Here is a 13224-nt window from a genome sequence, read left to right on the forward strand (position 1 = left end):
AAATACTGTAGGGAGGTATTAGGTGTGTGGCAAGAAAAGCTAAAAATATAGGAAATATAATCCCCTCCAGTTCATTTGTAAGTTATAACAATCATTTTTCCTGGTCAAGGTTCAAAGGTTCTTACAAAAGTGGAGGTTATAAATGTGGACTTTGTAAATACATGTTTAACCCTTTAGTGACCACTAATTCTTCTTTTTACTTACCTGCAATAACAGAGACTAGCAATAGCATCCACCAATGACTGACAATGCAGCTGCTTTCAGCAGTATTCTGTAGCTGACAACTTGCTGCATCAGCCATGATCATTGTTGGTACCAACTATAGTAGATTAACCCCTTAAATGATGGTGTCATAATGACTGCAGCATCTAGATAGTTAACAGTGTGAGGCGGCACCCTCTTTAACCCCATCATCACACTGAGATCTTGATCAAGTGGTCCTGATGCTTGCCATGGCACTTCATGGCTAAAAATGGCCTTAAAGTCTGTCAACTACAGTGGCCTGTTCAGAAGATATCATATCAACATTTAGGTCGTTAAAATAAATTTCTTCATTCTTTTTATGCCATTTTGCATTAATTTCTAAAAAACACCTGAGAGGTTCATAAACTACCTGAAATAAATTTTGAATATATTGAGAGGTGCTGTTTTTAAAATAGTATCATTTTGGGGGGTTTTCAATATACAGTATAGGGCCCCAAAGTCACTTCAAAACTTAATAGGTCCCTAAAAAAAACAAGTTCTGCAAATTTCCTTGAAAAAAAAATTATGGCTACATTCTTAAACCTTCTAAAATGCTAATAAAATAAAACAACATTTTAAAAATAGTGTTGTTATAACGCAGATATTAGGGAAATGTTACTTATTAATGTTTTGTGTGGAATGATTATCTGGATTAAAGGGATAATCATTCAAAGTTTGAAAATTGCAAACTTTTTTAAATGTTGCTATTTTTATTAATAAACACAGAAAATATCAACATAAATTTACAACTATTATAAAGTAAAATGTGTAACTAAAATATAATCTCAAAATCAATTGAAGCATGCCAGAGTTATCACAATCTAAAATTACACTGGTCAGATTTTAAAAAAATTGGCCAGTTACAAGAGGTTAAAATAGATTCCTTTGTTAGCAATACCCACAAAACATGCAGTTGTGTTCAAAATTTCAAAATTTTAGATACCCCGGCAGAATTTTTGCTTTTTTGACCTTTTTTTCAGAGAATATGAATGATAACACCAAAACTTTTTCTACACTCATAGATAGTGGTTGAGTGAAGCCATTTATTGTGAAACTACTTTGTTTTCTCTTTTTAAATCATAATGACAACCCAAAACATCCAAATGACCATGATCAAAAGTTCACATACCCCATTTCTTAATACTGTGTATTGCTCCCTCTAATATCAATGACAGTTTGAAGTCTTTCGTGGTAGTTGTGAATGAGGTTCTTTATTCTCTCAGAATGTAAAGCTGCCCACTCATCTTGGCAAAAAGCCTCCACTTCATTTAAATTCCTGGGCTGTCTAGCATGAACTGCGTGCTTGAGATCTCCCCAGAGTTGTTCAATGATATTGAAGTCAGGAGATTGAGATGGCCACTCAATAACTTTTCAGTTTGTTCTGCTATAACCAATGACAGGCTTTCTTGGCTTTGTGTTTTGGATCGTTGTCATGTTGGGACATCCAAATACGTACCATAGACAGCTTCCGGGCTGATGATTGCAAATTTACCTCCAGCATTTGCTTATAACATGCTGCATTAATCTTTCCTTCAACTTTGACCAAGTTTCCTCTGCTTTTGTAGCTCACACATGCCCAAAACTTCAGCGATGCTCCTCCGTGCTTTACTGTAGGAATGCTGTTCCTTTCATCGTAGGCCTTGTTGACCTCTCTCCAAATGTAACATTTATGGTTGTGGCCAAAAGTTCAATTTTGGTCTCATCACTCCAAATTACCTTTTTCCAGAAGTTTTGAGGCTTGTCTCTGTGCTGCTTTATGTATTGCAGGCGAGAAACTTTGTGTCATTTGTGCAGTAATGGCTTTCTTCAGGCATCTGGACTATGCAACCCATTTTTTTTCAAGTACCTTCTTATTGTGCATCTTGAAACAACCACACCGCTAGTTTTCAGAGAGTCCAGTATTTCAGCCGATGTTATTTGTGAGTTTTCTTTGCACCCTTAACAATTTTCCTGGAAGTTGTGGATGAAATTTTTGTTGGTTACCTGACCATGGTTTTGTTTTTACAGAGCCCCTGATTTTCCATTTGTTAATCACAGTTTGAATGCTGCTGACTGGCATTATCAATTCCTTGGATATCTTTTTGTATCTCTTTCCTGTTTTATACAGTACAACTACCTTCTCCCGTAAATCCGTTGACAATTATTTTGCTTTCCCCATGACTCACAATCCAGATACGTCAGTGGCTGGATGAAAAATGCAAGTCTGTCTGGATCATAGAAGCTCACTCAACTTTTTGCACACACACATTAATTACTAGCAAACAGGTCACTGGTAAGGATATTACCTTTAGTAGCCATACATCCCATTTGTGTCAACTTCTGTGCATACTCTCAGGCCAAAATCACCAGGGTATATAAACTTTTGATCAGGGTCATTTGGATGTTTTAGGTTGCCATTATGATTTAAAAAGAGAAAACACAGTAGTTTGAAAATAATAATGGCCTCACCCAACTACTAACCATGAGTGAGGAAAGAGTTTTGGTGTTATCATTCATATTCTCCAAATAAAAACCAAGAAAGCAAAAATTCTGCCTTGGTATGTAAACTTTTGAGCACAACTTTATAATATAAGATCATGTATGAATTGAAACACCACTCTCATGGTAAATATGACCAATTGCATTTTATGAAACAAAAAGTATGTGGGTGGTTGTACCACACATACTTTAAAGAAAAGAATGGCAGAACACATTTCAGCCACCTCTCAAAATTTCACACAGCTGAACTGTTCATCCTCTGGTCTTTCCAAACACTTCTTGGAGTTTCACCAAGGCAATATGTTTCACCAAGGCATGCGAAAGATATTGAACGAGATAAAAAAACATCAAAGAAGGGGACTTGTTGAAAGCTTTACTTACACATGAGGTGTACTGGATCTTGTAGCAAAGTGCACATTTCCCTATGGGTCTCAATCATTGCACGAATATTATGTATTTCTTTTAGATATGATGCTACAGTACTTTTCTTTTCTTCTTACATATATAATTTTTGTATTTCTCTTTTTTCTGTTTTTTGTTTATTGGTGGTTTTTGTGTCTGTCACTTGCACGTGTAATGAGGGAGTGTGTTCTTCATCAACGTAACGTCAATTCCAGGAAACAATATGGGTACTTATTTTACCAGGATATTTCATTCACTATACCTATGAGTAAGGACAAATTGTGGTCTGAAATGAGCAAGGTTTCATATGTCTTGGTCTTTTTGGATGGTTTTTACAATATCAATTTTATGAATTTTTCAATATACTTTGGAGTTTTTATCAGTTCCGAAGCTGGTCATATTCCTCAATTTGACCTTTGTCCACTCATAGATAATAGTCCCGAAGATCCCTATATCGGACATCTTCGGAATCCATGGACTATTTGTAACGTGATTTTTTTTTCTCTTTTCTTTTTTCTTATGCCCTTTAAAAAGAAGCAGTGTCAATTCCTAAAATTTTATCGCAATTAGGATGTGAATATGCTCAGATTCAAGCTGAGATTCTGCACTTTAAGCCCATACTGGTTATATAACGGTTTCTTGAAATGTCATAAGTGGGTTTCAATAGTGTAGCAATCACATAACAAAATAATTGACCATTAAAAAAGAAAGTTATAACCTGTATATGAAGTACTTGAGTAACAGAAAATCCCTTTTATATAACACTGTACTTTATGAACAATCTAGATCCTGACGTGAAGTTTACATTGGTATACTCTAAGGCAAGTCTGCACACTGTACGGCCCACATGCCCCATAATCATGCCATAAGTTCAATGTTTGCCTTTACTAGTACCACTTTGGTAATTGCTAGCTACTGCCTTTTGGGAACACTTCACAAGACCTGCCATATGGAAACGCTTTGCTGCAAACGCAATAATTTGGTTGTTGTCAAAGTTGCACAGATCTATGGACGTGGGAATTTTCTAAGCTTAAATTACTTTAAATGGGTTGTTAACTATTGTACTACCCCTTATCAATAACCCCAGCGTGTTGAAAAAAAAAATCTATACTTACCTCCTGGTAGAATTGCTCCTCCTCTCTTAGACTGTATAGTGGCATAAACAGCGACACATTGTTAGAATTGGTGGAACGCTCTAAATAAGAAATAATAATAAGGTGCCTTCGCAACCCGGGGTCCACCGTGCGGTGATGGAGAAACCGTAGCTACACAATGGCGAAGGAAGGCTGCGAGAAAACACTTTAAGCACACTGAGTTAAATGTCACTGTGTGTGCACAGAGCGCAAAGTACCAAGCTCTGTTACACCACAGAGCGGTACTATGAAGCAATAGGACTATACCCTGTTAGACTGCACAGGAGTATAGAAAAACAAAATACTAATTGGGGTCCCTATAACTTAACCCCCAGGGAAGACTAAGCTGGAGGTTGAGCCTGCTCTGACACACGGTTGTGCTTTAGCACATGCGCCTGAGGACGCCTGGTGCAAATCCTAAGTTCAAGCCCTACACTGCCTGTCTAGACAAACACAGTGCTATTAGCGGCATACGTGCACACATGGTGGTAAAGTAGCCACCAACACACCAAACACATGATACTGGCACACAGGCATGTGCTCCAGAGGACCTTTTATACATACAGCTCAAGTCCAGACAGACAGGACCTTGCCTGTGGATGAATCAGAAGCTGCCACATCACCAGAGCAGGTGATGTTCAAGCACCAATGAGAAGGCGCCACATCCCGGACATGCTCAAAAAGATGAAATCTGGACTTAGGCTCCAGAGTACAGTGCTGCATGTGTAAACCAGCTGTCACCATAGGGTTAGCTGGAGAGCCAGCAGCAACTACATGTGCAGTATGAGCCTGGGCTTCCCGGCCTTTTTTGGCTAAGATCAAGTGTAGTATCTTTTAAAAAGGCGGTTTTGGCCTCGGCCGCCCTAGTAGATCGATACAATATGCACACCAGGGTATTGGCACCTTTTAGTATGCCAGGTGGATCATATAGTTATCTGGTTTAAAACATGGCCCCCCAGGATCAATGCCATTGGGCAGGGTAAGTTTGAAAGCCCGAGATGTGAAGTGCCCCAGGAGTGGTGACACTGGGGTGCCTTAACTCGCTGGGCCTGGGAAATCCATGAGTTTTGGCATGTTTTGCTCTGCACTTCAAATTTTCTTACTTTTTAAGCACACATCCATAATCCGGGCATTCCTGCTAGGATAAGGGAATTTTTAAATTCCCTGTGGAAGGTCCAGTCAACATTATGTTGTGGAAACCTTCACATTAATTTAATTATTTTTCACTTTTTGTGTGTTCACTTTTGCACATGTGTCTTGTCACTTGGATTTATTGGATGTGGTTCTGTTATGGGTCCCCTTCTGATAGGTCTAGGGGGGAGTGTGTGGCCATCAGGTTCCACTCCACCCTGACCCCTGACTCTCCTCTTTCGGGAGGGGAGTCGACAGTTGATGGTTCCCAGCGCTTGGGTGGCAGCCTGGGCAGAAGCAGGGAGCACGACTGAGGCTCCCTTGGCTTCGGCTGAGGGAGACGACTTAGTCCCTGACTCTCACTGTGGCCTTTTGGCTCAGAGGGTTGGGGAACGGTTTTGGGGACCTTTCTGCTGTTGGAGAGGGTTTTAAGAAACCAGCATCCAAGTGCACTTTTTTGTGGCACCATTAGTCACTTTTTTAGCGCACTCGGGTGGAGAGCATCATCTCGGGCTTTAAATAAACAAAAAACTGAGCCTGGGAAAGGTGCTGGGGTTGGAGTCTGTGCTGAGCAGTTATCCCAGTGGCTGAACCTGAATGGTAAACCACAGCACCAGACAAGGCCAGGGATCTATCCCATGCAGCAGAAAAATCCTGGCGCCTAACATATGTGACCTCTTAAGTAGAGATGAGCGACTTTTCCTTTTTTCGAGTCGAGTCGGGTTTCATGAAACCAGACTGTTACCTTCACGCTAGGCAAGGTGGAAGTCCCAGAGTGGACCCTCTGGACCGCGGTACCGCGGGACCCCGGACGAGCAACCAGGTGGACCCGACCCCTATACAGGGACCGTTAGGAGCAGGTCCGGGGATTCGGATGCCGCGGTAGCCGGAACCAAGAGGGGCGGCTCGGAGCGTGCTGGGGAGCTAGGCCCGGGTAGGCGAACTGGAGTAGGACGGCTGGAACGAACCATGGGCAACGGGACTGAGACTGGAGTACGGACCACAGAAGGAAAGCTGGAGCACGGACAACAGGAACGGAGGCTGGAGCACGGACAACAGGAACGGAGGCTGGAGCACGGACAACAGGAATGGAGGCTGAAGCACGGACAACAGGAACGGAGGCTGGAGCACGGACAACAGGAACGGAGGCTGGAGCACGGACAACAGGAGCGGAGGCTGGAGCACGGACAACAGGAATGGAGGCTGGAGCACGGACAACAGGAGCGGAGGCTGGAGCAAGGACAACAGGAACGGAGGCTGGAGCACGGACAACAGGAGCGGAGGCTGGAGCACGGACAACAGGAACGGAGGCTGGAGGGAGCACAAGGCAGAGAGGTTAACGCAGGGGGCCCAGGGTGCTAATGGAACATTAACGATCAGGTGCCTCCACTAAGGGAGGGCGGCCTGATATAGGCAGGGGCCCACTCCCATTGGTCCGGCGGTGCTAGCCGGTCATGGCACCGCCGGAATAGTGAGTCAGCCAGGGAGAGCCGGCCGCGGCCTAGGACGCATGCGCAGGAGTCGCATTGACGTCACAGGCCGCGGACCGGCCAGAGGAGGACGCTGCCGCCGGCGCTGGGAGGAGGAATGCTGCGGAGCCGACAGGTGAGTATGGAGGCAAGCGGCAGAGTGCGCGGTGGAGACCGGAGCAGGTCGTGCGGCGGTGGTGGCTGTAACAGTACCCCCCTTAAGCCGCCCCTTACTGCGATTGGCAAAAAATCTCCTAAGAATGTGGGGAGCGTTAATGTTCTCCCGGGGTTCCCAGGATCTCTCCTCAGGACCAAACCCTCTCCAGTCAACAAGAAAAAAGGTTCTACCTCTAACCCTCTTCATGGCGAGAATGTCCCTTACCTCGAAGGTGTCGTCAGCACCCACCGACCGGGGAACAGGACAAGGAGAGGGTTGAAACTGATTCAGCACCACAGGTTTCAGGAGAGAGACGTGGAAGGTGTTCGGAATACGGAGCGAAGCAGGCAACCTCAGCCTGTAGGCGACTTCGTTGACACGTTTCAGAATCTCAAAAGGACCAATGTACCGGGGACCCAGCTTGTAAGAAGGTAATTTCAGCCGGATATACCTGGAAGAGAGCCAGACTTTATCTCCGATGCGAAATGGTGGAGGATCCAACCTCTTCTTGTCTGCGTGTCTTTTCATCCGTTCACTGGCCCTTCTGAGGGCAGAGTTGGTCTCGGACCAGACCTCCAAAAATTCTTGTGACAAGACGTTGGCTGTGGGTACCTCGGAAACCGGGATTACAGGGAGAGGCATGCTGGGATGTTTGCCAAATACCACGAAGAACGGAGACTTAGTAGTGGCCTCACCGGCATGATTGTTGTAAGCGAACTCTGCCCAGGGAAGTAGGTCCACCCAGTCATCTTGGTGAACGTTGGAGAAGTGACGAAGGAACGCGATCAGCGTCTGGTTAGTTCGCTCCACTTTGCCCATTGGTCTGTGGATGGTAGGCTGAAGAGAAGTCCAGGGAAATATCCAGAAGCCGGCATAGCGCTCTCCAAAATTTAGATGTAAACTGAACTCCACGATCCGACACAATACGACGGGGTAGGCCGTGAAGCTGAAAAATGTGATGGACGAAGACTTAGGCCAATTCGGGCGCAGAGGGAAGACCGGTCAGAGGAATAAAATGCGCCATCTTGGAAAAGCGGTCCACGACCACTAGGATCACCGTGCAGCTGGAGGAGCGGGGCAAGTCGGTGATAAAGTCCATGGCGATGCTCTCCCAAGGAGATGTAGGCACCGGTAAAGGGAGCAGCCGACCAAACGGAGACCGACGTGGGACTTTATTTCTGGCACAGGAGGAACAGGCGGCAACAAAGTCTGCTACGTCTCGGTGGAGGGTTGGCCACCAATAGTACCGGGACACGAGAGCAAGGGTCTTCTGTATTCCGGCATGACCAGCCAATTTGGAGGAATGTCCCCACTGTAGGACTTTACCCTTGAGACTCTCCGGCACTAACGTCTTGCCTGGCGGTGGAGAAAGCAAATTCAACGGAGCCACAGTGATTATCTTCGTAGGCTCGATGATGTGAGATGGTTCCTCCCTAGCCTCGGATGGTTGGAAAACTCGGGACAGGGCATCGGCCTTGGTGTTTTTGTCTCCGGGACGGAAATGGAGCTCAAAGTCGAAACGAGCGAAAAACAGGGACCACCTGGCCTGTCGAGGGTTAAGTCGCTGGGCGGACTGCAGGTAAGCCAGGTTCTTGTGGTCCGAGTAAATAATAAACAGGTGGACGGCGCCCTCCAGAAGATGGCGCCACTCCTGCAGGGCCAACTTGATGGCTAAGAGCTCCCGGTCGCCAATCGAGTAATTGCACTCCGAAGCGGAGAAGGCCTTGGAAAAGAACCCGCAGGGACGTAGGCGACCAGAGGGGGTTTTCTGGGACAGAACTGCCCCGGCGCCTGTTTAGGATGCATCCACTTCCAACACGAAGGGTTTGTTGCTCTCCGGACGGGACAACACTGGAGCCGTAGAGAAAGCTTGTTTTAGCGAGTGGAAGGCCTCCTCAGCCTCCGATGGCCAGAAGTTAGAACTGACCCCCTTATGGGTAAGGGCAGAGATCAGCCTGGAGAGTGAGGAGAAGTGCGGGATAAACTGTCTGTAATAGTTGGTGAATCCGAGGAATCGCTGGATAGCCTTTGTGCCGATGGGACGGGGCCATTTGAGAATGGCAGACAGTTTTTCGGGATCCATCTGCAACCCGGCGTCGGAGACGATATAACCCAGAAACGGTAGTGAGGTCTGTTCAAACAGGCATTTCTCCATCTTGGCATACAAACGATTCTCCCGGAGATGCTGCAGAACCAGACGGACAGTCCTCCTATGAGACGGAAGATCCGAGGAGAAGACAAGGATGTCATCCAAGTATACCACGACACTGGAGTACAAGAGGTCTCGGAAAATCTCATTAACAAACTCCTGAAACACAGCCGGAGCGTTGCATAGATCAAAGGGCATCACCAGGTACTCATAATGACCGTCACGGGTGTTGAAGGCGGTCTTCCATTCATGGCCGGCCCGGATACGGATAAGGTTGTAAGCTCCTCTGAGGTCCAGCTTGGAGAAGATCCTTGCCCCTCTGAGGTGGTCAAACAGCTCCGGGATGAGAGGAAGAGGGTACCGATTCTTGACAGTGATGTTGTTGAGGCCCTTATAGTCGATGCATGGACGCAGCGAACCGTCCTTCTTCTTGACGAAGAAAAAACCGGCTCCTGCCGGAGAGGAAGACTTCCGAATGAAACCTTTGGCAAGGTTCTCCTGGACGTATTCGGACATAGCTGTAGTCTCTGCAGGAGACAGCGGGTAGATCCTACCCCGGGGAGGAGTGGAACCGGAGATTAATTCGATTGGGCAATCGAAAGGGCGGTGCGGTGGAAGGACCTCTGCCTCCTTCTTGTCGAAGACGTCGGTATAGGACCAATAGGCTGGCGGAAGCCCCGAGAGTCCCGGAGGGGGGCGTGCAGAGACGACAGGACGAATAGAGTTCAGACACCGACCTAGACACCGATCACCCCAGCGCAACACCTCCCCAGACGACCAGTCGAGGACCAGCTGATGAGTCCGGAGCCATGGAAAATGCAAAATGGCGTGAGACAAATCGGGTAACATGTAGAAGGCCACGCTCTCCCGAGGGAGAGCACCGACTTGCAAGACAACCTCTTCTGTGACCATGGAAATGGGTTCCCGTAGTGGTCTGCCATCCACGGAGGCAATCCAACGATCATTCTTCAGGGCCACCAAGGGAATCCGGTATTTATCCACCACATCACGCCGGATGAAGTTGCCTGCCGAGCCCGAATCCACGTAGGCCACCTCGGACCCACGCCTCTCCCCTGAAAGCAAAAGAACAGATAACGTAAGTGGTTGAGAGGAATCGTATTCACCTAGGGAGGCCTCTCTTACCTGGCCTAGGCGGAGGAGTTTCCCGTCCTCACAGGGCAAGAACGGATAAAATGCAAGGCTCCTCCACAATAGAGACATAAACCTTGCTCCCGTCTCTCTCTCTGACGTGTCTCAGCTAACCGTACCCGGTCTACCTGCATGGGCTCGGGAAGAGGGGCGTGAGCGGAACTCGCTGGTCGTGGCGTAAAGGACCGATCAGAAGGCGGAGCTGGCCTGGGGGATCTCCTATCCCTAGCAGCCTCCCGTGCGCCTTCCTGAAAACGGAGGTTTATGCGGGTAGCCAGGGAGATGAGGTCCTCGAAAGGGGAGGGAGTATCCCGACCCGCCAATTCGTCCTTTATCCTGCCCGACAGGCCCCGCCAGAAGGCTCCCACCAAAGCCGCATTATTCCACCCCAATTCCGACGACATTGTGCGGATCCGGATGGCATACTGACCGACCGTCAGGGTGCCCTGGTGCAGGTTGAAAAGGGACTCGGTAAGGGAAGCTACCCGGCCTGGCTCATCAAATACCCTCCGAAAGGTGTCCAAGAAGAGCTGGATATTTAACACTACGGGATCATCCCTCTCCCAAAGAGGATTGACCCAAGACAGGGCCTCTCCCTCCAGATGGCACATGACAAAGGCCACCTTGGCCCTATCAGAAGGGTACTGATGAGGCAGTAGCTCGAAGTGCAGGCTACATTGGTTCAAGAACCCTCGACACTGCTTGGAATCCCCACTGAATCGGGGGGGTTTGGCTAGGCCGGAGAGAAGGAAACGGCGCAGGACTAGGAGGTGCGACAGCGGCCGCAGCGGTGGACTGGAGGGCCACCAAACGATTATCCACGGAAGCCATGTACGACAAGATATGGGACTGAGCATCCCGCTGCTGACCCACCTCTTGCTGGAGACTGGCCAGCTGGGCAGCATTCCCCGGATCGGTGGCCTGGAGAGCTGACAGACGTGACTCCATAGATTTCATTATGGACATGATCCGCCCTTGGTTCTCCCGTAGGAAAAGCAACTCCTTTTGAGCGGGAGCTGAGGTACCGGCGGGGTCCATGGCCTGATCGTACTGTTACCTTCACGCTAGGCAAGGTGGAAGTCCCAGAGTGGACCATCTGGACCGCGGTACCGAGGGACCCCGGACGAGCAACCAGGTGGACCCGACCCCTATACAGGGACCGTTAGGAGCAGGTCCGGGGATTCGGATGCCGCGGTAGCCGGAACCAAGAGGGGCGGCTCGGAGCGTGCTGGGGAGCTAGGCCCGGGTAGGCAAACTGGAGTAGGACGGCTGGAACGAACCATGGGCAGCGGGACTGAGACTGGAGTACGGACCACAGAAGGAAAGCTGGAGCACGGACAACAGGAATGGAGGCTGGAGCACGGACAACAGGAACGGAGGCTGGAGCACGGACAATAGGAACGGAGGCTGGAGCACGGACAACAGGAACGGAGGCTGAATCACGGACAACAGGAACGGAGGCTGGAGCACGGACAACAGGAACGGAGGCTGGAGCACGGACAACAGGAGCGGAGGCTGGAGCACGGACAACAGGAATGGAGGCTGGAGCACGGACAACAGGAGTGGAGGCTGGAGCAAGGACAACAGCAATGGAGGCTGGAGCACGGACAACAGGAGCGGAGGCTGGAGCACGGACAACAGGAACGGAGGCTGGAAGGAGCACAAGGCAGAGAGGTTAACGCAGGGGGCCCAGGGTGCTAATGGAACATTAACGATCAGGCGCCTCCACTAAGGGAGGGCGGCCTGATATAGGCAGGGGCCCGCTCCCATTGGTCCGGCGGTGCTAGCCGGTCAGGGCACCGCCGGAATAGTGAGTCAGCCAGGGAGAGCCGGCCGCGGCCTAGGACGCATGCGCAGGAGTCGCATTGACGTCACAGGCCACAGACCGGCCAGAGGAGGACGCTGCCGCCGGCGCTGGGAGGAGGAATGCTGCGGAGCCGACAGGTGAGTATGGAGGCAAGCGGCAGAGTGCGCGGTGGAGACCGGAGCAGGTCGCGCGGCGGTGGTGGCCGTAACACCGACTTTCTAAAAAATCGGGTCGAACGAAATCGGACGACTATAGGGAAAAGTCGGGGTCCGATTGAAACACGAAACCCAATGCAAGTCAATGTGGAAGCAAATTTGACAGGGAGTGGAGGACAGTAAACACACCTACAGTGCCCATTTCAATGCCAACGACATCAATTCTTATTACTTAAGCTTGACAACCTTAATTTACTTTATAATAATAGTTATGCATTGAAAACTGGGGGATATTTGGCTAAAGTTGTGGGGGGTAAGGCTGGCGCCAGGTTTTCATGTGCCCTGGGCCAAAGAGTGTCAGTGTGCCCTTTTAACACATACCACAATTCATAATGCTCTGATACGGCACAGAAATATAGGTAAAGTACAATGAAAAATACTTCACTGCTTACATGACATGACTGATATCTATTTTAAATTCTATAATAGCTCAAAAAATGGACAGTATATTACTCCATACAGTATTATGGCCACAACCTGGTGCGCCATACAGAATAATGAGCCCCATATATTTCTCCATACAGAATAATTGGTCCCATATAATGTTCCATACAGTATATGATGAGCTCCACATAATGCTACAGTATATGTTGGTCCCCATGGACGATGCTCCAGTGTGTTATGGGCCCAAATAATGCTCCATATATAATGGGCCCCATTTCTAATGCTCCAGTGTATAATGGGCCCCGTAAATGCTGCTTCAGTGTCTGATGTCCCCCATTTGCAATGCTCCAGTATATGTTGGTCCCCATGGACGATGCTCCAGTGTGTTATGAGCCCAAATAGTGCTCCATATATAATGGGCCCCATTTCTAATGCTCCTGTGTATAATGGGACCCGTAAATGCTGCTCCAGTGTCTGATTCCCCATTTGGAATACTCCAGTATATGA

The 13224-nt window shown here is 48.3% G+C and overlaps 1 protein-coding gene across 1 annotated transcript; it reads right to left on the reverse strand.

Annotated features, from left to right (window-relative positions):
• Positions 1-8808: 8808 nt before the first annotated feature.
• LOC141086083 (uncharacterized) lies at positions 8809-9168 on the reverse strand. Its single transcript, XM_073571777.1, has one exon. It carries the CDS (start codon positions 9166-9168, stop codon positions 8809-8811), a length of 360 nt encoding a protein of 119 aa, XP_073427878.1.
• Positions 9169-13224: the final 4056 nt, after the last annotated feature.

The sequence above is a fragment of the Dendrobates tinctorius genome, unplaced genomic scaffold (genome assembly GCF_039654945.1).
Source record: "Dendrobates tinctorius isolate UK_male_01 unplaced genomic scaffold, ASM3965494v1 ptg000030l, whole genome shotgun sequence".
Taxonomy (NCBI): Eukaryota; Metazoa; Chordata; class Amphibia; order Anura; family Dendrobatidae; genus Dendrobates; species Dendrobates tinctorius.

Bases quoted from the DNA above. Each gene is read 5' to 3' on its own strand.
- LOC141086083 (XM_073571777.1), bottom strand. From the start codon at position 9,168: ATGGAGAAATGCCTGTTTGAACAGACCTCACTACCGTTTCTGGGTTAT.